Genomic DNA, 26,442 nt, shown 5'->3' with positions numbered 1-26,442 from the left:
GTATTTTTTTAAATATTGTATGTAAATGTCCATTGGAAAATAAAGCGAAACAATAAAATAAATAAATAAATAAATAAATAAATAAATAAATAAATAAATAAATAAATAAAATTAAATATTCTAATACAATAACCCACCTAGAAGTAGATTTTAATAGTGGGAGATACTAAGATGTTAAATCCTAGCCGTATGATTTGTACACAGTGTTCAAAAAATAAAAATAAATAAATAAATCATGTAAAGCACATGTAATTCCCAAATTATTGTAATAATTTGATGCAATCATTTTAATTTGAATGTAAAAATGCATATAAACGCAATATTTTTATTTATTTATTTATTTATTTATTTATTTATTTATTTATTTATTTATTTATTTATTTATTTATTTATTTATTTATTTATTTATTTATTTATTATTATATTTCCATATGAGCTCAAGTTAAAGAACTCTGGTTTAAGCTCTTAAGAGTGATGGGTTAAAAAACTACAATTCCCATAATCCTTTGCAACGACAATGGCGAGTTAAAAGTTGCCCTGAGTTTTTATTCAAAAGTTCATTGCAGATAAGAGGGCTTGTTAGAAATCGTACATGTTATGTCAAAGCGTATACATTTGACTTAACGTTTAAATCTATCAAGCAAGATGTGAACTAAAGTTCTCTGAATTTGAATGTGTTGATCTATTTGAGTAAACTTCGATTGTCCAGCAGTTTTCACGTGGCTGTCTCTCCATTCAATGAGGTTCCGCGTAGACACACAGGCAAGCAAAAGTATCGCGTAAAACATGTCTTATAAACCAGTAACACACGTGCTTTTTGATATGGACGGATTATTATTAGGTGGGTGAGAATACTGTTGAAATAAACGAGATTTGAAATCAACTCAGCGCTTGCCTTTCTGTTTGCTTGCAGCAGAATTAGAAAGACATATTTATTGAGTCTGTTTCTGGTAGTTTCAAAGGTCAAATATGTTTACATTTGTGTTATTTATTCCGTTTTAATGCCAAACGTTTATCTTTGCATCTAAACTATTTAAAATTATGTGTTTGATTTGTAGGTGTCACTCACTCTTAAGCAAAACTCATCACCTTCTGCATTTTAAGTCAATAATGTCTTTTGTCTGTCCCATCAATTTATACTGTATTACTGTATGCTTACTTCTGCAGATACAGAGAGGTTATACACAGTTTCGTTCCAGGAAGTCTGTGACAGGTTCAATAAGCAGTATACCTGGGAAGTGAAGTCCTCTGTGATGGGCAAGAAAGCTCTAGAGGCTACCAGAATCATAAGAGACAAAATTGGTCTCCCCATGACCCCCGAAGAGCTCCTGGAGGAGACCAGAAAAATTCAGGAGAGATTGTTTCCCACTGCCTCTCTATTGCCAGGTAATGTACTTGTAGGATAAAACTGGAAGATGATTGTGAAACAGAAGGTGACGGATGGAATAAGTAAGCATCTAGGCCACATGTTTGCCTCAAAGTCACCGATGAAGCTGGTTACACTGCTTGGTTATTAATTAAAGTAACCATTTTTTGTCATTTCAGGTGTAGAAAAGCTTATCAATCATCTGCACAAGCATGGCATTCCTATTGCTGTTGGCACAAGCTCTGCAGGCCTAACCTTTGAGATGAAAACCAGCCATCATAAAGAGTTCTTCAGCCTCTTCAGTCACATTGTTCTTGGAGATGACCCTGAAGTAAAGATGGGCAAGCCACATCCTGACATTTTTGTGGTTTGTGCCAAGAGATTCTCTCCTCCAGCCAACCCTGAACAGGTAGGAGTGAATCTATTCTATTCTATTCTATTCTATTCTATTCTATTCTTTTCTTTTCTATTCTTGTTTTGCCAATCAGTTTGTCCTAACTTATTATTAAATTATTCATACCCCTGGCAAATTCTGACTTAAAGTTACTTTTATTCAACCAGCAAGTTTTTTTTTGACCGGAAATGACACAGGATAATAAGACGATGTACAAGAGGCATCATTGTGGAAAAAAAAATATTTCTCAGCTTTTATTTACATTTTAACAAAAAGTGACATGTCCAAAATGATTCATACCCTTTTGCAAACTGTCACAGTCTATGGGAAAATCCAAAGTTCTATACCATTCCAAATAGTCCAAGCTGTTCTAAAGCATCCTAATTACCCTGATTCATTGGGAACAGCTGTTTTAATCAACTCAACAGGTGAAAAACAGAAGCTCTCTGCTGTTGGTTTGTGGACAGTCATGGTTAAGACAAAGGAGCTCACTGAGGACCTGCGGCTGTGCATTGTGGCTGCTCACAAGTCAGGAAAGGGCTATAAGACCATATCTAAATGTTTTGGAGTTCCAGTGGCTACAGTGCAAAGTATTATTATAAAATTCAAGAGGTTCCGCACTGTGAAAAATCTCAGAGGATGTGGTTGGAAGCCAAAAGTGACACCTATGCCTGCCAGGGGGATGGTGAGAGAGGTAAAAAAGAATCCAAGGATCACCACCAAGGCCATCCTGATGAATCTGGGCTCTGCTGGTGGCAACATCTCAAGGCAGACAGTCCAACAGACACTGCACACCGCTGGGTTCCACGGACACAGACCAAGGAGGACACCACTTCTCCAGATAAGGCCGCTTGGCCTTTGCAAATGCTCATCTGGACAAAGAAGAAGGCTTCTGGTCTTCTGTTTTATGGTCAGATGAAACAAAAATTTAATTGTTTGGCCACAGTGGTGTAGCCTTCATTTGGTGTAAAAAAGGAGAAGCCTTCAACCCTAAGAACACCATCCCCACTGTCAATCATGGTGGTGGGAACCTAATGTTTTGGTGGGGGGTGGGGGTTTCAGCCAGTGGACCAGGGAACCTAATCACAGTAAACGGCACCGTGAAAAAGGAGCAATACATCAAAATTCTCAACAACAACATCAGGCAGTCTGCAAAGAAACTTGGCCTTGGGCTAGCAGACAAAAACATTAACGTTTTGCAGTGGCCCAGCCAGAGTCCTGACTTAAATCCATTTGAGAATCTGTGGAGGGAGCTAAAGATCAGGGTGATGGCAAGGAGACTCTCCAACCTGAAAGAGTTGGAGCTCATCGCTAAAGATGAATGGGCAAAAATACCAGTGGAGACATGCAAAAAGCTGGTCAGCAATTATAGGAAGCGTTTGATTGCTGTAATAGCCAATAAAGGCATTTCTATTAATTATTGAGAAGGGTATGAATAATTTTGGACATGCCACCTTTTGTTCAAATGTAAATAAAAGATGAGTAATAATTTTTTTCCACAATGATACCTCTTGTACATCGTCTTATTATCTTCTGGGAGACGTCTGTGTCATTTCTAAAAAAAAAAAAAAAAACTTGCTGGTTGAATAAAACTAACTTTATGTCAGAATTTGCCAGGGGTATGAATAATTTCTGGCTTGACTGTATTTAGCCATTCAGCAGACATAAGCTTCCAGCCATTAGGGAGTTTGCATGTTGGCTGTCACCTCTTTTTTTTTTTACAGTATATAATTAAGTACAAACAGTAACAGTATTGAAAAGGTAATTCTGTAGCAAGAGTAGATTTGTACTACAAGAGCATACCTAAAAAGCTTGCTGGCATCCTGAAGTATGATAATATGCATAATTGAAGGCTCTGGTTTCTCTACAAGCTCTGTCTGGAATTGTAATATAAGTTTGCCCTCTTTAGGTTTGTCTAGAGCCGGTGCAAGATACATTACTACTAAAATAAACAATAATAACGACATAAATGTAGTCACCTTTTTTTCCAGGGTTGTTTTTCTGTTGTATTATTTAGTTGTTTTCTATTTCCTAGTATTTCTACCCCATTCCATTCTGTTTTCTTGTGTAGTTTTAGAAACTTTAAATGTTTTTTTTTCTGTGTTTTTGAAAGAAGTCTCTTCTGCTCACCAAGGCTGCATTTATCAAATGATAAATAAAAGAGCAAAAACAATAATTTTATGAAATATTAGTAGTTTAAAATAGCTGTTTTCTATCTGATCCATCTGAAATGCTGATTTAATGCTCAGGAATCTTTCTTATTATGACAGTTAAATGGTTGTTTGGAAATGAAGTGTGGAAACCATGATACAGTGTCTTTTTTATTATTTGATGAATAGATAGCTGTAGAACATTTATTTGCAACAGACTTATACACAACTCTTCTAAAGTTTTCTTTTAAAATATTTTCCTTATAAAAGAAATGCATTTTATTAAGCGAGGACACATTAAATTGGTTGAAAGTGACATCTTTAATGTTACAAAAGATTTCCTTTTCAGATTAATGCTGTTCATTTTGAACATTCTATTTTAAAAGAATCTTATACAACCATTTACATGTGTCAAGTCAAGCATACATATATAGATTGGGGGGGGGGGGGGGGGGGGTCCAGCAATGTGCCTTAAAGTGACTGTGCCTAATTTACTAGCTGCTGTCTGTGTCTTTGTTAAGAGAGTAAAAAAGAGAAAATCACTCACTGTTCCTGACTGAATTACTTTTTTAACAAGGCGCAGTCTATATTTAACTTATACAGTGAAGTCTACTCAATGTTATTTTACATTTGATTATTCGGTTTTTCGAACACCTACGAACTTGGGAAAAAACAAAAAAACAAAAAAAACAAAAACAAACAAAAAACAACAACATTACGTAATTTGTTCTATTTATTTATTTGTGTTAGGTACATGATTTTAAATAGTGCCCACAGATACAACCCCAGCTACAGCTGGGTTGTCCAGAAGGATCAGGCTCTGTTTTCTCTGAAAGTAGTAAGGGTGCTTAGCCTTCATGCACATCTATTTTAACATATCATATTTTGTCCGGTCCAAAATGATTAACACTATGTCAACAATGACGTGTTTAGAGTTTTGGGGTCCCTCAGCAAGTGGTCCTAGGGGGAAACAATTAATTACATGGTGAAACCCTTTCTTCTAACATAACGCTTTCACATGTGAGCTTAAATATTATAGCTGACCTCCAGGGTTGGGTACCATTCACATTTTAACTGTTAAATTCGGTGAGGCCAATACTCTCAATTTCAATATTTTGAACAATAGGGCCCTTTTTATTTTTGCAGAAATACTTGTGTTTAAATTTTTCTGATAGTCAAATAAAGGCATTAAACATTTATTTATTTATTTTTAATCAAATGGAAATTAAACACTTTTATTTTTGGCAAACTAACAGAGTTTTACTGTTCAAATTAATACATGGAAGAAAAATTGTTTGAATATTTCTTTTTAAAAGTAAAAAAATAAATAAAGAATAATTGTATATTTTTGTTCCCCTACAATTAAGTGGTTAAGCAGATTGTAATTTTATTTTTAAATGCATTTCTTTCCAGCAGACATATTTATTTTTATAAATAAATTTAGATTCATCTTTATTGTGGCTACTAAATTGATTCAGTCGAGAGCAGTGAGTGATTTTCTGTCTTTCTTTTGTTGCTTGATTAACATCAATGCCACACACAATATCAACTAAATTAGGCTGCTGTCCCTTTAAAACCGATTGCATGGATGCAATGTTCTGACACGTCCCATATTCTCTCAGCTATGTACGTTCACCTAAGACATAACCAAGTCTGTTTACGTGAATACTCATCAAAACGGACAATTTAACATTTTGTGTGTATTTCTCTATTCATGAGATGCGAAAGAGTACTTGTGCAAGGTGTAAAAGGTGCTGGTTCGGTGTCCTGACCAAATTGAGTTCTCTTTTGTGTCAAAATGCCCTTCGCTTAGTCCCAGATATTGACATTTTTGAACTTTTGATGAGACATGCAGCAAATGTATGCCAGCTTATGTCCCGCCGGATAGATCAGTAAGCTATGATAGTTGAAATTAGAAATTGACCGATATATCGGTTTTGCTGATTAATCGGCACCGATAGTTGATTATCGGCAAAAATCCATGCCATTTTTCCGTTTTGGGTCCATTTTGGTGATCAAATAAACTCTTGTAGACCGCAGATTGAGTACCCTACCCTACTGACACTGCAGCATGCGTTATTATAGGCAACTGGTAAATTACCATTAAGAGATCATGAACGAACAGGACCTTTTCAGAAAATACCAGTAAATTTGTTCTGGCAATTCGCAGTATCAAAAAATAAATTACCGTTAATGTACTGTGTGAACAAGCACGTATGAGTTCAGAACGTGCTGATGTAAGACATCTACTCTGGGCCAATCATAACATTCCGACGTAACAACATTTTACTTTCTATAGCTCAGTAGCTTGGTTTAAAGTCATTGAAATGCAGCTGTATTGTTGTTTATGTTAAAAAATAAATATATAACTAAATAACTAAAGCACTTACCAATACCCGTCCATGTTTGAAAACACAACACTGGGAGGTGCAGGTGTTTAGAGGTCATTTCTGGTTAATGGTGTCACAGAATTTACCGGTATTTTGAAATGGCTGTATGAATGGTGTTTTACCAGTAAAAAAGATGGAACGTTTTTGTATTTACCGGTTGTTCCAGTGATTTTATGGCAGTTTACTGGCATTACTATGTGAAAGGGGCTATTGTCTTCATGGTGATGTGCCATGCTTGTCATGTGACACAACACAGCCATAATAGCCGTTTATTATGTATCGCTTTTATTTCATTTTTTCCTTTCTTATTTTAAATATTCACAAACGTGTTATGGTTCTCCAATATGTTTAAATCCATGTCTGTCTTTAATTAAGCAGTTGATCACTGCATTTTCTAATCACACCAGTGTGATCATATATGTCAGAACTCGGATTGGCCATTGCATTTCACAAATCAATGGATAAGTCTGTGATTGGCTACAGTGTTTAATGCTGCAAACCAACATTGCAAATAGAAACCTTTGATGTCATCCCGGGCACAAATACAAGCTCATAAAAAACATGAGGTGGCTAATGCTTTCGTTTTGTTGTTTGTGTTTATTTTGTTATTAAAGTTACGTTTGCCAGTTCCCGCTTCTTTCTTACCTAATCTTCAACTTTGGTACATACATTTATTCATTTCCCTTAAATCATCCTGGAGATCTTTTTTAAGTCTCGCAACCCACCCGAGGGGTTTAAAAAAACAGTATTAGAATGATTTTTGAAAGATCTGCTTTGCCATGATAGACATAAATTGCATTTTAAATAGTGGTTTATTTGTTTGTTTAAGATTGCATATTAAGCCTTTGTGATAATAAGAGATTTCTTACAAAGGCATTACAAAATCTCACTGACCCCAGACAAACTGAACAATAGTGCAAATGTCTATTATCATTTTAATGCATCCTTTCTGAATAACAGTATCCATTTCTTGTCCTAATGATCCCAAAGTTTTGAAGCAGTAGACAAGCAATATCACACATTATGTGTGATGTTACTTTTATGAATTATAAAGAAGTTAATATTGAGTTACTTGCATTGCAGACTAAATTAATGTTTAATGGGTTATTTTTTAATATTTGAAATTGTTCCAAAAGCAGCTAACCAGTTTTGCATGGCCACTTGACCAATAAAAATAGAGGACCAAGATTAACTTGCATAATGTAATATATTTAAAATTATTTACAATAATTATATAATATATAATTATATAATATATAATTATATAATATAATATAATATATAATTATAATTAGTAAAGTAGTCAAATTTGATGGCCTTTGTTTGACATAACCCCAGGTTTATGTGTGCTATGTATTTTAGCAAAATTGAGTCCCTCTGTTTACAGCTCCAGTTTTTTTTCCCAAATCTGTGAATGGATAATGCTCCTTCATTCATCTTTTATTTATTTCTTTCTTTCTGTAAGTCAGCAACTAATTGCATGTAAGACTTTAAACCCGACTGTGAGATGAGAGAATTAGCAAGCCATTGCACCCCACAAACCAACACATGCTAAAGTGCTGTGAATTTGTGAACACTACAAAACTGAATGTTTGAGTTATCTATGTCTTGCATGCCTCTTAGTTGGCAGTATTAAAATGCAAATGATAGTGCCATTAATTCATTCGGAAATCTGTATGGTGAGATGATCTGTTTAAAGCCGCTTGTCTGTTCTGTAAGTGGCAAGCTGCTCATTTTCTTCTTTAATTGCCTTACATGAGGCTTGCTAACAAAGTCTAGCAGGAAATAATCAATCACAAATAGGGATTAACTAGATGCATGTTTCATTTTACACTGTCATAAAAACCCTTCCCTCAAAAATTGTAAAAAAAAAAAAAGCATTGAAAAGTGGCAACAGGAAACAGGAATATGAATTGACTTGTTTCATTTGTCCTTGAGAGACTGATATTTACTTCAGTATTTTGTTCTGTTCTTGGATCAACTTCCTCTAGCACAATAATACCCATAATAAGGGAGAGAAAGAGGACCTGAGCTCAAATTGGAAAACACAGAGGGCGTACTTGAGGACTATTTATATCTTAGACATCTGCCTGTTTATATATATATATATATATATATATATATATATATATACACTGTACACGTGTTCCATGTAATTTAGGACTGAAACAACTAATCGATAAAATCGATTATTATCGATAATGAAATTCGTCGACAACGATTCTCATTATCGATTAATCGGGTCCGCCCACTGTAGCACTGTATTTTATGCTTGTTAGTGTGTTTTTCTTCAGATATTTGTCTTTTCTCATTACTACGACAGGTGAATTGTTGTAAATTAAGCAATGTGTTTTCATAGCATTCAGAATGTGGAATAGTGTGATTTTGGGGTAAATTTTTTTTTTGGGAAATATTTAAGCCAACTAATCGATTAATCAAAAAAATAATCAGCCAACTAATCGATTATCAAAATAATCGTTAGTTGCAGCCCTAATGTAATTCAAAATATGTTGTTCTCTTTAATATTTTTATTTCAAGCACTAAAGCGTAAAAAAGCACAATATTTTGAAAAACAATGGATAATTATTCAACAGTTTAAAGAGCTTTATTTTGAGTCTTTCAGGCTTTTCTCTAAATTTTATCTCAAATCGCTTCCCCCAAACCCAACCACTTTTCACAAAGTATGAAGCATCACATAAAGTAAAGCTGAAATAATAATAGCTTTCAAAGATTTTTGAAAATATAAATTATACTTTAAATTTGAAATCTGAAATGTTTTTCTTATTCTTTTTGAAACTGGATGGTCTGGTTCAAGGCTCTTTATTGAAGAATTGAAAGAACTTTTAAAAATCTTTTTGTTACTCTTTTGTAAACGAATGCGAAAATACATGCCCTTGCTTTACTCTGTCAATCACAAATAGCATTTTGAGATGGACCCCCAGGAGAGAATGAAAGAAAATACTGTTTTAGAGTATGTACCAGCTTCACATACTATTGTTGTTGGTGTAATGATTCATTCGTTTTCTTAATGCTTTGATTAAACATGCACAGTTCTCCAATATGGCTTGATAATCAGTCACTAATCAATTTAAAATACAAAAATCTGAATGGATTGCTCTTAGTTAAATTAGCATGCAATATTTAAATGCATACATATTTCAATAATTGGGTTACGTGTGGGCACTACTGCTACAGTATGTCATTGAGCTTCAATTAAGCCAGTTGGATACAGTGCATGAGTGGGCTGCAGAAGCATTTTGAAGTGAGAAGCTGGTAAGGCCAGTGTGAATTTAAATTACCTTTGCAATATGATTGAGGTAGGCCTAACTGCTGGATTTATCTCACTTTCTTTGCACACAATTAGCCTGATGATTTAAAGGACATGTGAGTGAACAGTGTTGAATAATCATTGGGGAGAGTAAGACACATTCCATGGACTTTGTGAGAAGAAATAGCTTTTCAGATTGTGGCACACAAACTCAATTAGGATGTCTAGAACTAGTTAGTTTTGTTGAAATGGATTGACAGTTGAGAAGTTGAGAATTCCATTGAAGAGCTTCTTGGATCTGTTAGCAAAGCTTATGTTGAAGAATTTGCCAAGAACTTAAGTTCACACTCAGAAAACAACGTAGTACGTACACTGTAAAAAATAAAATCCGTAAAATTTACGGTATAAAACTGGCAGCTGTGGTTGCTGGGATTTTACCGTAAAAATATGGTAGCAACATTTTAGGTTTTATGGTTTTAACTTAAATTTACAGTTATATACCATAATTTCATTAACTGATAATGTTAACATACCAATCTTTTGAAGTACTGAAATCTGTTTTGTACCTTACACTAAACACCATCAGGGTAACACACATGAAACTGAAAAAGGCAATAAACATTAATTTACCAACATTAGGTGTAACATACTAATTTGTACTAATGTACAAAACCGATAAGAAAAAACTAAGAAACATAGTTATTTCAACAACAAAAAAACATCAAATTTCAAATGTAACAGGGAATTCTGGGAATGTCAATTTACGGTTATTCACTGTAGAGAATATGTTATTTTTCCACTTCCAAAAGCAGTATGTTACCGTAAAATTACATGCAATGTCCAATTCAGTTTTTCACCGTATATAATAGGGGAATTTACCGTTAACCATTTAACAGGTTTTTACTGTAGCATTTTTACAGTCTTTTACCGTTAAATTCACAGTCATATGTAATACATAATAATACATACAATAGGACTCTCTTCTGTGGAAATAAATGCATTTTTTGTACATACAGTGGACTTCCAAAGTACACTAACAGTCAAAAGTTTTTGAACCGTAAGATTATTGATGTTTTTTTTTAAATATTTTTTTTTTGCTCACCAAGCCTGAATTTATTAGATCCAAATTACAGAAAAATATTTTTATATACTATATAAAATAACTAGTTGAATATATTTTAAAATGTAAACAAATTATTCCTATGATTTAAAGCTAAATTTTCAGCATCATTACATTACATGATCCTAGCAAGGATGCTTTACATTGATCAAAAGTGATGATAAAAAACATTTATAATGTTCTATTTCAGATAAATGCTATTCTTCTGAACTTTCCATTCATCAAAGAAACCTGAAAAAAATATTCTCAGCTGTTTTCAACATTCAGCTTTGGAATCACAGGAATAAATTGCATTTTAAAGTATATTCAAATAGAAAACAGTTATTTTAAATAGTAAAAAAAAAAAAAAAAATCACAATTTTACTGTTTTTGCTGTACCTCGATCAAACAAACAAGCAAACAAACAAATGCAGGCTTGGTGAGCAGAAGAGACTTCTTTAAAAACAAAAATCTTACTGTTCAAAAACTTTTGTCTGGTAGTGTGCTTTTGAACTCAATTAAGTTTGTATGCACAAAAACATTTCAGACATTTTTTAGAACAGCTTATGTTTTGTGGAGAAGACTTTATACAGCTTTGGAATGTAATAGAGGAGAGTAAATTATGGCATATTTTAATTTATTGGTGAACTATGCATTTAAAAATTAAAAAAGGCCATTGACTGTTGCTGGAATTTCGTCTCTTCAGCTTTAGAGTTTCAAGAGCCATGAACAGCTAAAGAAGTAATAGATCATTTTCATGAGAGGGTATATTTACATAGCACAAGTTACCCAAGAACCCAAGTAAGTGACACCAATGATCGATCATCAAAACAATGATCAGCCTTTACCGTGCATGACGTAGCTTTAACGTAATTCAAAATTCATTGGTACAGCTATAAACGAATGTTTTTAAAAAAAAGTTAATTTTTAGCTGTGATAACATAATTTTCCGAAACATTGTGCAGTCTAAGTAATCAGACAGCAGTTTTCTTTAGCATTGCATATGGTACAGCAACAGTGCTTAACAGTCTGGAGAGGCTCGCAGGATCTGTTTTTCAGTGCATCTGAATGAACCAAATTAGAGTCTTAAGACTACATAAATAGCTGTTATTTAAAGTAAATAATAGTAATAAGGTTACTTTAAAGTAACCACATTAACTAATGCTTATGCTGACAAGTCAGTTAGAGATCGAATATCTATTATCAAGCCAGTGCTGTGTTTTGGTTTAAAGAACTGTCTTTCTCTGTGTCTTAAAAAAAAAAGAACAAAACAATGCAGTAATTTTTACTTCGCTTTGAATATTCAGCTTTCCAAAATGTTTCCTATAGCCCTAACTTTTTTGAGGTGAGATGGCACACACATATAAAAAAATAAAAATAAGTCAGTGGATTAGCTTTTCCACAGCATCATTGAACATGTTCCAGTGTCACAGTCCACTGGCAAGGTCTCCAGAGACGAAGTGCTGAAATACAGATCCAATGCTCCACTGCCATTGACTTACAGTGCAATTGACTAGTAGAAATCCCATGAGACAGAACTCAAATCTGCAGAGTAGATGTCCACTAGCGTGGCCTCCTAAGAGTTTTCAGTACTGCTGTCTTCTCAAACAAATTCATATTTTGTTGAGGAAAGTATTTTTTTTATTATTTTTGTTGTTTTTTTCTTTATAATCATTCATAGGTCTTTTCATTAATTGTTTGTTTTAAAGTCATTTTACACAGTCTTGTGAATTTTATTGAATCGACTGTTTAGTGATTCGCATGAAATGGAATCATTAGAATTTTTTTTAATCAAAGTTCAAAATCTAATTTATTTGCTGTAAACCCAAAGATTCACACGCCTAGTATTCAAATGTGAATTTACCAATTTTTCCTAAAAAAAAAAAAGAAATAAATTGTTTATTGTAGTTAGTGAGCCATACTTCTACTACCACGGTTTCTCAGTTGGATAGAGATGAGTTTAATTGGGCCATTGTAGAACCTTTTTTTGTTTTTGGTTTGCTCCAAAAAATAGTTTGTTTTATTAAAAGATGAGTTATCCAAGCTTAAAAGGAAGTTCACCCAAATATGCTAATTATGTAATTATTTAGTCATTCTCATGTCATTCCAAATCTGTATGGCATTCTTTTATAGAACACAAGTCTTTTTTTAGGACTAAAAGCTTAATTTGCCAGAATATGATACAGGTTTGAAACAACATGAAGATAAGGAAATAATAACCAAATGTAATTTTTGGTGAACTAAATCATTAAAGGAGTAGTGCACTTTCAGAACAAACATTTACAGATAATGTACTCACCTCCTTGTCATCCAAGATGTTCATGTCTTTCTTTCTTCAGTCAGAAAGAAATTATGTTTTTTGAGGAAAAAAATCTGGATTTCTCTCCATATAATGGACTTCTATGGTGCCCTCAAGTTTGAACTTCCAAAATGCAGCTTCAAAAGGCCCTAAATGATCGTAGCCGAGGAAAGAAGGCTCTTATCTAACAAAACAATCAGTTATTTTCTAAAAAAAAAAAAATGACAATATACTTTTTAACCTCAAATGCTCGTCTTGTCTAGCTCTGTGTATACTCTGTGTAGTCCGGTTCATGACAGTAGGGTATGTCAAAAAACTCCCATCTCATTTTCTCCTCCAACTTCAAAATTGCCCTACATCGCTGTTTTACCTTTTTTTTGTAAGGGGTGTTTGATCTTTTTTGCACGTTAACTTTGTAAACACTGGGTCGGTACTTCTGCAGCGATGTAGGACAATCTTGAAGTTGGAGGAGAAAATGAGATGGAAGTTTTTCGACATACCCTAACTGTCATGAACTGGAATACACGGAGTTCACGCAGAGCTAGGCAAGACGAGCGTTTGAGGTTAAAAAGTATATAAATTGTAAATGTTTTAGAGAATAACTGATCGTTTCGCTAGATAAGACCGTTATTCTTCGGCTGCGATCATTTAGAGCCCTTTGATGCTGCATTTCAACTGCATTTTGGAAGTTCAAACTCGGGGGCACCATAGAAGTCCATTATATGAAGACAAATCCTGAAATGTTTTCCTCAAAAAAAAAAAAAAAAAGAAATTCTTTACGACTGAAGAAAGAAAGACATGAACATCTTGGATGACAAGGGGGTGAGTACATTATCTGTAAATTTTTGTTCTGCAAGTGAACTACCCCTTTAAGCTATTTTACAGACAGGTTTTGGTGCATTATTTCTCTGTATTTAAATCTCAGTCAGTTTTTTTTGTTGCGGGCAGTGTCAGATGTCTGACACATTTTTCAAATTTTGGATAACAATGTCAATTTCATGTCATCCATGTTTAGTTATTTACTATTTATTTTAGTAGATTGATCACTGTAAACATAGTTCTTTTTGAGTAATAATAACAATGTCACTCTTATACAGGCCAGTGTCCCTTATACAGGGCTTTATTCATTTCTTAACACTAAAAAAAAAAATGTTTTTTTGTTTTTAAGCAGTAGGATAATTTGATAAGCAATGACCTAACAGGCTTCACTGGGATGCCTTGACATTTTAATATTTTGTATCATTTTCTAATTTATGCATTTGTTTTACTTTATCTCTTTAAATTCTTTAGGGCACTCTTCAGAGTTTGTGTTCACGATGAACACTAAAGGGTTCGGAAATCCTTTGGTTTCACAGACTGAATAATGATCTACTAACTGTGGGAGTTGACTCACAGGTAGAGGCCAATTGTAAGGCAATTGTGTCCTTGCAGGTGTTTTTGTTTAATCTGCGAACTCCAGCCACACAGAGACTGAAAGCAAAGTTAATTTGTATTTCTTTTGTTTGATAATGCTAGGAATGTTTTTTTAATATGCTGCAATATTATGGTCAAATAGTTCATTTTGTGCTAAGCACACACTCATTGCGAATCAACCATTTATAATTTATATTCATCTCATGATGAATGCTAAGTTACAGTGCCTTGCAAAAGTATTCATACCCCTTCATTTTTTTTCACATTTTGTTTTGTTGCAGCATTGTTAAACTGCTTTAAATTAGTTTTTGCCCACATCAATTTACTCTCCATACACCATAATAATGACACAGCAAAAACCAGATTTGCAAATTTTACAAATTTATTAAAAATAAAACACTGAAATAAGTACATTGCATAAGTATTCATACCCTTAACTCAGTACATAGTTGAAGCCTCAAGTCTTTTTGGGTATGATGTGACAAGCTTTGCACATCTGCATTTGGCAATTATCTGCCATTCTTTGCCTCACCTTTTCACCTCTCCTGTCAGCTTGGATGGGGGCTGGCAGACATTTTCTAGAGTCCTAGTTGTTCCAATCGTCTTCCATTATGGATAATGCTTCTGTGAACCTTCAATGCAGCAGATTTGTTTCTGAACGCCTCCCTAGATCATTGACTTAATGCAAGTCTGTCACTGAGCTCTACAGGCAGTTATCTTGACCTCAGGACATGGTTTTTGCTCTGATATGCATTTTCAGGTGTTAGACCTTTTCTGAGAGGTGTGTGCCTTTCTAAATAATACTCATTCAAATGAATTTGCCACAGTTTAACTCCACTCGAAATGTAGTAACATCTAGAAGCAATATGAATGCTCCTGAGCTAAATTTCGAGTGTCCCAGAAAAGGGTATGAATTCTTATGCAATGGGATCTTTTCAGTTTTTTATTTTTAATAAATTTGCACAGATTTTAAAAACCTATTTTTTGCTTTGCCATTATGGAGTAGGGAGTGTAGATTGATGTGGGAAAAAAGTAATTTAAAGTAGTTTAACATAAGGCAGCAACATAACAAAATGTGAAAAAAAAATGAAGGGGTATGAATAATTTCACAAGGCACTGTAGGTATGTTCTTTATAGTAACGTAATGTACAATTTTTTTTCTACTTAATATGTGCTGAATTTAATGTTGCACATTATTATTATAATTATTCTTGCACGTTCCATGAAGATATTTTGTAAATTTCCTGCTGTAAATATATAAAAAAATTATTTTTGATTAGTAATATGCATTGCTAAGAACTTCTACCCTGGAAATCCAGAGGTCTCGCGAGAGCACAATTTGAATTGTCTCTGCAAGACACTCTGGCATCGAGCAATGATGCACGTTACTGCATTACGTAAGCAGTTCTGGGAACCAATCAAATCGGTGTATCTGATGTAGGCGGGCCAGAGGCAAGCTAAGCTCATGACGACAGCGCTGCGACGTCCGGAATCATTTAGTAAACATTGAAAGATGGCTACAGTTGAACACCAGTTGTTTGAAACGGCTTTGGCCACTACAATGAACGAGTTAGACTTGGCTTTTCATATACAAGAGGAACAGAAAACCGCGCTCGAATCGTTCCTTTGCAAGAAGAACGTTTTTGCTGTTTTGCTGACTGGATACGGCAAGAGTTTAACCTATCAGTTAGCGTGTATCACCATGTATTGTTGTGATTGGTCGTGGTGTTATCCAATTGTGTGCAGTGAGAGTTTCAAATGCATGCTTGGTGCCGCCCCTTGAGTTAGGCTCTTTTCATTGCTCGATGCCAGACCCTTAATCTTAATGGATTAGGGTCTGGATTTTTTCCAGGCTAAAGAACTTCATTTAGACAACTTTAAAGGCAATTTTCTCAATATTTATTTTTTATTTTTTTATTTGCACCCTCAGGTTTCAGATTTTCAAATAGTTATATCTCTGCCAAATATTGTCCTATTCTAGCAAAACATACAATTAGAAATCTCAATTTCAAAAAATTGACCCTTATGGCTGGTTTTGTGGTCCAGGGTCACATTAAATATACAGTTTATAAAACATTTTTAAGAACTGCCACAAAATATCATACAAGTCGTTTAACTTGTTTGCCATAAAAATGCTATAATTTCATTTTATTCTATTTTATTTAAAAATATTATTTCTGTTAATTTTATTCATTCATTTGTTTTAGATTATACATTTATATTAAATCATAAAGTACAGAATACAGAATAACTGAAACGGAAAACACAGCAATTCAAAAAAATGGCAATAGGGCACAATTATTTTTTTTTAATGAATCATTGAATTTTGTGTTTTATAAATTCAGTACATTAGACATTGAATTTTGAGTTTTATAAATTCAGGGCATTCTTTTATTAAAATAGCACAGATTCTGTAGGGCTCTACATATTATACCTCTCCTCCGCCATCAAAAATTGCTCTAGAGTGCTTGAGAAATCACAGTAGAGCACTCAAGCTTTGAATCAAACATCTCATTCCTCATTCTTTTCTGTTAAAAGAGCTTTATCAGTCTTGGATCAGCTTAGTGGGGTTATTAATATCAACAGCTGTAGCCTTTAATAACCCATTGTGTGATTTTTTTTTTTTTTTTTTTCCGGAATACTTGGAGGTAACACATGGTCTAGCATGTTGTCTCTTCTTTGAACTTTTCTGAGAAATCCATGGTCCAGTCAGCTGGTTCTCAAATTGTGATTAAAACCTGCATCTCCCCTGATAAGATATGAAAGTGGTGTTGAGAGGAAATCGACAGAGTGATCAAGGGAATAACAAATGATGCTGTGTCATGTGCCTACCTTGATGTGAACTGTGTACTCCAGTGTTCGACCTGTTTGTGTGTGTGTAAAAATGTAAAGAGCAGATGAAACAACAGTGGAAAAAGAGGGGTATTTAGAATGAGGAATGATCCAAGAGACTGATAGAAAAGGACAAAGAAAAGGGGAAGGAGAGTGGCCGTTCAGCACTTTGCATGTTTGCAGCATCACTGCTTCTCTGTATGCACCATGAATTTCTTATCCTTTTCAAGACAAAAAAAAAAAAAATTCTAATACAATTCAGAAGACTCTTTCTCTCTTTGTCTCTGCTTCTCTTTTTTTCCATATCCCTATGAGCACTTTATATTAAAGAGATCACCCAAAAAATGAAAATTCTGTCATCATGTATTCCAAAGCCAAATCATTTTCTTTCTTCTGTAAACCACAAAGGAGATATTTGGCTGGATGTTTATGCTGCTTTTTTAAACATTTGAAGAGACTAAAGACAAGGGGCTGTCAGGCTCCAAAAAAAAAAAAAAAAAAAAATCACATGACTTGTGCGCTACAATATAGATCTGTAAAATAACACTGAATGTATAGTCTATATGTAATTATCTGTATTGTATTTTTATGTGTATTTTGAATTACACATTGCATTTTGTTGCATTTTAGTGTTGCGTTAAATGGTACTAGTAATTTTCTACAGGACATTTTTGTTTCCTTACAGAGATATTGCACATCTTCTAAAGCAATATGAAAGCTCTGTGTGAGGATTAGAATGCTATTCATGGAAAATCTTCCTGTAATGCCACTGGTCTCATATCTTACTTGTCCAATTTTATATCAGTGACAGCAAACCTGACGTGACACTCCTTTACCTATCATATTTGAAAGTGCGCATGTAGCCTATATTCCTGTTTTGTGAATTTAAAACAAAGTTTCAGTATCAAATAAAATAAAATTATTTTCTATTTTCTATCATCGTATTTGAATTATAGTGAAAATCAGTGAATGGTAAATTCAATTTCATTTGCTCTTAACCCAAAGATTTTGCCCATTTGCCAATTTTCAGTTTGTTCGTGTTAGTCACAATTATCTTGATTAACATAATTATACAGACTTATGAAAATATGTGCCTTAATATACATTTCTGCAACACTGTAATTACGTACCTTACTGCATGCTTTGCGTCAGTTTCAAAGTAAAATGTCCAGAAAGTGGCGATAAAACAAGAGTTCAATATGTGACTGTGACACATTTTTATCACATTGGTACAGGCACATGTTGCTGCTTAAGGTACGTATCACAGCTGTTCATAATTCAGATACAGTGAGGGAAAAATTATTTGATCCCCTGCTAATTTTGTACGTTTGGCCACTGACAAATAAATGATCAGTCTATAATTTTAATGGTAGGTTTATTTTAACAATGAGAGACAAAATAACAAAAAAAAAAAAAAAATGCATTTCAAAAAAGTAATCAATTGATTTGCATTTTTATGAGTGAAATAAGTATTTGATCCCCTATCAATCAGCAAGATTTCTGGCTCACATGTGTCTTTTATACAGATAGCGAGCTGAGATTAGGAACACTCTCTTAAAGGGATTTAAGAGAGTGTTCCTAATGAAGGACTGTCTCCTTTGAAGGACTGAAATCCTGCATCGCCCGCAAGGTCCCCATGCTCAAGAAAGCACATGTACAGGCCCGTCTAAAGTTTGCCAATGAACATGAATGATTCAGAGGAGAACTGGGTGAAAGTATTGTGGTTAGATGAGACCAAAATTGAGCTCTATGGCATCAACTCAACTTGCTGTGTATGGAGGAGGAGGAATGCTACCTGTGACCCCAAGGACACCATCTCCACCATCAAACATGGAGGAGGAAACATTACGCTTTGGGAATGTTTTTTCTGCTAAGGGGACAGGACAACTGCACCACATCAAAGGGACAATGGATGGGGCCCATGTACCATCAAATCTTGGGTGAAAACCTCCTTTCCTCAGCCAGGGCACTAAAAATGCGTAGTGGATGGGTATTCCAGCATGACAATGACCCAAAAGCTGTGTGTTTTGGGTCATTGTCATGCTGGAATACCCATGGCAACTAAGGAGTGGCTCAAGAACAAGCACATTAAGGTTCTGGAGTGGCCATGCCGGTCTCCATACCTTAAAAATCTGTGGAGGGAGTTAAAGGTTCGAGATGCCAAACGTCAGCCTCGAAACCTTAATGACTTGAAGAGTCCTGAGATGTGTGCAAACCTGGTGGCCAACTACAAGAAACGTCTGACCTCTCTGATTGCCAACCAGGGTTTTGCCACCAAGTACTAAGTCATGTTTTACGAAAGGGTCAAATACTTATTTCACTCATTAAAATGCAAATCAATTTATAACTTTTTTTAAATGCATTTTTCTGGATTTTTTGTTGTTCTTCTGTCTTTCACTGTTCATGTAAACCTACCATTAAAATTATAGACTGATCATTTATTTTTCAGTGGGCAAATGTAGAAATCAGCAGGGGATCAAATAATTTCCCCCCCTCACTGTAGGTAGGAATTTATCTCTGTTCAGCAATATTTAGCATGACTGATTTGTGAATGTAGTTTGATTTTTGAATAAAACATTGATGCTTATGTGAATAGCAAGTTAAAAAAATCCATTCCAAAATACCATTCAGTTTGACTGTATGAAAAAGAGCAAGCATGAACATTCTGCTAAGATCATACAGATTGTGAACATGAAGGATGAGTAAATCTAGACAGGATATTCATTTTGTAACTTTTTAATATGCGTTTAAAAGACAATTGGTTAATTCCATGCCATGTGTTTTCATACCAGATGAAATGTCCTTGAGGCAAAGCGAAAAAGTTTGAGAAGAAATGCCAGAGTGGCACCTCTTTGTTTAGGCAATTGCTGGTGCTAATGTAGCTGGCGTTTCAAGAGGTCAGTGGTTCAGGAGTTGCTCTTGAATTATCTTTCAACCTTTAAAACCTGTGAAAAGACATTGAAATTCAAAGAACTGGCATCATTACTTTGTGCTATCATCTCACGTGGAAGTTTGCAAAGGTGAAATCCCTCTGAAACATTCTGCTTATTTAAAACATTATATCTGTTATCAAAGCTCAAGGGCGTAGCAGGTAACGAAAGTTACCAGAACCAAACCAATGTGATTCATGTCATTTCAGAACACAGACATCTGAGAGAAGGTCTGGATATCAATGAGAAAGATATTCCAAGCATGGATGTCTGTCTGTGATCGCAGACTGTTCATCCCCCTGCACCAGAATACTCTTAATAATATATGTGGGTTCCTGCTCTTCAAAGGGAACCTCAGATCAAAAATTAATCCCTCTCCATTGTGCATGCATTGGCCTTGGACATGGTCAATATATGGTTTCCCTTTGAAAGAAAAAAACAAAAAAAAAACACTCGTTTTGCTTTGGTGTTTAGATCTTTTTCGCAGGATCGAACTTGATAAGTCTCGAGCTCATAGAAACACGTGTATTCCCATAGCAAGGAGATCAGGCCCAACTATTGCCAAACCATAAGGGTCATTAATCAGCTCAACCTTTTCAAGATCATGCTAGCTAAGAGCAGAGTAGCATTAGAGGGGAAATTTAAAGGCGACTTTCTGATCTCCATCCATTGCATGCACGTGGTGATGTGAAGAAGGCCAGCATGACATGAATACTGAGTAGTCTTTCCAGAGGCTTGGAAGCCCTCTCATGCATGTGAGTAATGTATGTATGCCCAGTCATCTGTCTCCATTGTGACCAGAGGCAAGGAAGTGGACCACCTCTTTCTGGAAGAGTCAGGCATTTTGCATCCCTCAGTGCTGAGCAGTGAAGGGAGTGGAGCTTTATAAAAGGTGGGTTCAGTCCCATGGCTCAGATTAATGAAAGATGGAGGAACTGAAGTCCGTGTTCTTCTGTGAACACAAGGGAAGTCACATTTTGCCATCATCTATCATAATGACAGAGAAAAAGTGGAGTGATCCAACATATTTGAGATGGAGCAGGACAAAAGATGAGAGAATGTGGTTTTTAGGAACGAAATTCAGTCTTCACAGATTATTTTTGTATTGGATTCAAACAGGTGTGAGCTAGAGAACTAGGGATCAGTGTTGTTTTCGAACTATTGGGTTGTCTCAGTGACTGGTCAATGAGTCTTAACGAACACCTGTATAATTAGTCTGATTTTAGTGTCATCTAACCCCAGTTGAGCATGTGTCCTAAGAACATGTACATAAGTCGCTCCAAAGAGGATACTCCAAAAATAATGCGAGATGCATGCGTATGGCTGTAGTGGCAAGGCTTTCAACAAGTTGAATTTCAAGGCACAGCTTTTCTAAGAGAAAACGGGTAAAGTTGATAGCCAGACAGATGGTTTCATACACTGGTGGTAAAGTGTTACACATGTGAGACTTGTTCACAAAAAATAAAGAAAGTGAGAGTTGTAAAGCCCACTATAAACTGTACGATTTTTGAAACCTTTGTGATGTGATCTCAAAGAGATTGACAAAGCAGTTTACAGTCTTTCATGCCAGACTGTACAAAAAAAAAATGTAGCCAAGACATCTAGCCCTTTCTGTCACACTGGATGAGAAGCACTGTGACAAAAAATATATAAATAACACACAGACATACACTCAATATCAACAAGGTGTTGTGCTTTTGTTAAATGATGAAAACAAACATTATGCACTTTCTTCCGTTTCCGTGCAGTCCAGTGCAGCACAAAACTCACGGGCAGTGAAACTCAGCATATAGCTTCACAGACATGTGAAATATATCTACAGAAAGCTTGATGTCTACTTTTAAATAAACCAGTTTTAATATAATACTGATTATGTAATTCATTTCTCTTAAAAGGAAGATAGCAAGTTGGTGAGTTTTATCTTTGCAGTTGACTGAGAAATCATTTATTAATAAATAATTAAAATATCTTTTTGCATTGTCATTACTTTTGTCATTGCTTTGCAGCGAGCTTCATGTGTGCACTTGAGCATGGAATAGGCTTTATATTAAAGGCTCATTATGGTTTAGTTCGACCCCCACCAAGTACAGTTGAGGTCAAACATGTACATCCCCCTTTCAGAATTTGCAAAATGTTAATTATTTTACAAAAATAAAAGGGATCATATAAAATTCATGTTATTGTTTATTTAGTGATGACCTGAATAAGATATTTCACATAAAAGTTGAATTTACAAAACTGACCACGTTCAAAAGTTTATATCCTCTTGATTCTTAATACTGTGCCATTACCTGAATGATCCACAGCTGGTTTTTTTGCTTTTTTAAGTGATGTTTTAAGTGAAGTTTTTTTGTTCATGAGTCCCTTGTTTGTCCTGAACAGTTAAACTTACTGCTGTTCTTCAGAAAACATCCTTCAGGTTCCACGAATTCTTTGGTTTTCCAGCATTTTTGTATATTTGAATCCTTTACAATAGTGTTGTCACGGTACCAAAATTTCAGTATTCGGTACCAATACCATTGAAAATCCACGGTTCTCGGTACCAATTTCGGTACCAAAGCAAAACACAATAACATATTAATTGAGCAACACACTATTTTTTATTAAAAAAGAAAATAAAATGTACAAAAAACAGTGCCATTCTTTATACTAATGTAAAATTTTGTTAAAAGTTTTTTCACAGGTTAAAAAAGTATTTGTAAACATTTTAGTAATGAAATAACATCTAAATAAATTACAGGCATAAAAAATGTAAACAAGCTTCACCCAAAACTTTTTGTCATATTTCTGCTGCTGTTGCTGAAAAACATCTGTACTGTTGTCTGTTTTAGAGTTCGCTGGGGTCTTTCATGATCTTCCTTAATCTGCAACTGTAAAAAGAAATATAATATACTTAAGTAAAGCCATGGCCTAAGTCTGACCAGATGCAACATTAGATAATTGACACCAGCAAAATATGAATTTTCAGTAAAAACAGCTGTTATAATAAATTAAGATAAGATTACATATATTAAGACAAGTGTCTATCACAGATGAAAACTGCAGTATTAAAAACACTTTACAATTTTCATTTGTTAGATAACATTGCCTAACAGTAAACAGTAGTTAACATTACATGGCAATTATTCTTAGTGAGGTTAGGCTAATTTCAACATTTACTAATGCATAAAATCATATTAATCTGTTAAACATGAACAAACATGATCATGTCTTTTTGTATTAAATAACATTCACAAACATGAATTAATGTTGTAAAAATATGTTTCACTTACTTTAAGTTTATGTTAGATGATGCATGAATTTGATCTTATTTTAAAGTATTACCTAACTAAACCGGGGATAAAACGTGTTTTATTTGATTGTACTTTTATTCAATCCAAACTGCATTCATATTTATCCAGTCAAGAATAAGCCTAGAATGTTTTCTGACAGACTAATATTAAGGACATACACATTGTTAACGACACATTTGTACATTCTCTAACACATATATTTTGGATACACATGTCATTTGTGTAAAAAATAGTAAATACATCATGTCCTTATTTTTTTACTCTAACAAAAGTTATAGGATCGTTGTTTCAAATTCATTCTAGGCCCAGCATATTAGCGTTAGCCGCGCTTATGCTAACGATTCACTACACAAACGGTGATGTTTATTTCAGTCTGACATTCAAATTAAAATATGCAATAATGCTCTAAATATGAAATTAAAATGAAACTTACCTTACTTGAACTCTTTCATTTGATCCCGGAGTCGATCTTTGAGGTGTTTTAAGTTTGATGTGTTTCCTCCTTTCGAGAGAACCTAGACGACATCTTTTGCAAATAGTTTTTTGATGATCTATGATGTTCGCCTTGTTCAGCCGCAAAATCCAAAATATTTGGAGCAAGCCTGGCTCTTCTTTGTCAACAAGTGGATTCAGAGCCGCGGCATCAGCAGCACCGCTGAATAGAGCGCAACTGCGCAGTGCGTAGTGCGTGAGAGCGCACCTTTTGTATACTGTAGCGTATCAAGAACCGGGTTGACCGGATAGTCGGTACCACCGGTACTTAAGAAAACCTGGTACCGTAACGTTTTAATTTTTTTAGTACCGACTTGGTACCGAAGTACCGGGACTTTTGACAACACTACTTTACAATAATGACTGGATGATATTGAGGTATTGATATTCCATCCATCACACTGAGGACAACTGAGAGGCTTATATGCAACTATTACAGAAGGTTCAAATGCTCACTGATGCTCCACAAGGAAAAAAAAAACATGCATTAAAGGCCTGGAGAGGGTTAAAAAATTTGACTTGTTTTGTCTTCTGGGAAACACATAACTGTAGCCTCAGAAGGGCAGTACTAAGTTAAAAAAAAAAAGATATTTAGGCAAAATAAGAAAAATGTACACATTTGCATTGTTTTTCCTTCTGAAGCATCAGTGAGTGTTTGAACCTTTAAACCAATGGGGTTTATAAATTTAACTATTATTTTCTGTTGTGGGCTATATGTAAATGTCTTCAGTAAATGTAAATTGAGGTCAGTACTAAATAAACAATAGCATGCATTTTGTATGATCCCTCTTATTTTGGTAAAATAATTAACATTTTGCAGAATCTGAAAGGGGTATGTAAACATTTGACCTCAACTAAAGAAAAATCTTTAGTTGGGGCAGCGCTATGTGGAGCTCTATGAACAAAAAACTTTGTGTTCAAAATTCATCAATCCTATTGATTCTTCAGTGCACACAAGCAGTAAGAGCTGTCACACTGAATAGATTTTTTTTTTGGTAAGTTAAATTTAAATATTATTCAGGTAAGAATACAGAATAGAGACAAATTGTGTGTTGTATTGTACACATTCCAAATTATGTTGAATACAGCAAAATCTTGGCTTGCTTAAGTCAGTAATAAAGCATTTGTGTGTGTGTGTTTAGTTTCTTATGTCTGTGCAAGACTGATACTGGAATCTTCCTTAACCAAGCAGTGCTTCACAATCCCTCTTAGCACTTTATCAACCCACAGCTTTGTGCAGAGTGGAGACCGTGCCGAGTTCAAGACCTCATGAAGAGTGTGAGTGGGCTGAAGAAGTGGAGTGTGTGTGAGTTTATTGAGGAGCTTTGCCATATCGATCACCCGCCCAAGTCCCTCTGAAGAACATGCCAACTGGGTGTTGAGAAATGCAATTTAAGATTAGACCAAATATATCATCCAATGACGGGCCCAAATTGTTCGCTGAATCCTTTGAAATATGTAGAGATATGTCCATGGAGAAATTAAGTAAGCACTTTTTGAATAGACTTTGTCATCAAGCACAGAACTTGTGAAAGTCTATTTAAACTGTCGTCTGTAAAAACAAAAATGCTGACCAAAATGCCTTTCCGACCTCTGAGGGTTCCATTAAAAATGATTTTTCATATTTGGTAGAACAGGCCATTTAGGCTGAGGCATGAGGCAGTGATGGGTGAAGATTGCATTTATCCAATGATGTTTAAGTTTTAGAGTGAAACAGTAGCCATGGTGTTTTGGTCATTTTGACCAAATGAAGTGCTCTGTGTCAAGCGTGGGTGTCATCAGTCTGCTTTCTCTCCATTACACTTCATCTCGGTTCGGGCCAGCCACAGGCTCACAGATCATTTAGAAGATGCTGTCAGCAATTTGTCAATGTCTCTACAGAACTTCAACTTTTACTGGCACATATATTCACACATACCTATAGTCACGTGGCATGTGTGCAGTCACTTATCTGACTCACATGTTATTCCACTTGATGATGAGTGTGTAGTTGTCATCTCTGCCTTGTCATGTCTGAGTTTTGGCTCCATATCAGAGCAGATGGACTCGGGCTAATGACCACAGCCTTATAAAACTGGCACCAAGCCATTCAATTTTGGTCACTCGTCATGTGCATTTTTAAGCATGACACTTGTGAATGCTACAGTATAGCCATTTTTGTATGTGGTAAAATTATTATTTGATTCCTTGATAGACCAACTAAATATGCTGGAACTCTTCACTAAGAAAGAAACACTTGCAAGTGCAGAGAATTACAAATTAACATGTTGTAGTTCTTAGAACCCTCACCTATCCATCCATGTCCCTCCATTCATACATTAAAATATACCACCCATCTATGAGTCCATTAAAATATTCCATCCATCCATTCATTAATTCATTCTTCCATCACCTGTCCATCCATCCATCATTTCATCTATGCATTAAAATATACCATCCGTTTATCAATCCATTAAAAATATTCCATCCATCCATCCATCCATCCATCCATCAGTTCATTAAAATATTTCATCCAT

General features: G+C 34.7%; 1 protein-coding gene across 1 annotated transcript in view; it reads left to right on the top strand.

Moving 5' to 3' along the window:
• The first annotated feature begins 708 nt into the window (after positions 1-708).
• pudp (pseudouridine 5'-phosphatase) overlaps positions 709-26,442 on the top strand; it is a 47,947-nt gene continuing 22,213 nt past the window's right edge. Inside the window, exons 1-3 of the mRNA XM_073842186.1 lie at positions 709-841; positions 1,168-1,386; positions 1,546-1,775. Of these exons, the coding sequence (XP_073698287.1) occupies positions 787-841; positions 1,168-1,386; positions 1,546-1,775 (504 nt within the window). The 5' untranslated portion in view covers positions 709-786. The remainder of the gene's footprint in view (positions 842-1,167; positions 1,387-1,545; positions 1,776-26,442) is intronic.

The sequence above is a fragment of the Garra rufa genome, chromosome 6 (genome assembly GCF_049309525.1).
Source record: "Garra rufa chromosome 6, GarRuf1.0, whole genome shotgun sequence".
Lineage (NCBI taxonomy): Eukaryota > Metazoa > Chordata > Actinopteri > Cypriniformes > Cyprinidae > Garra > Garra rufa.
Note: the sequence above shows the minus strand (reverse complement) of the source record. Positions and strands in the feature narration are given on the sequence as shown.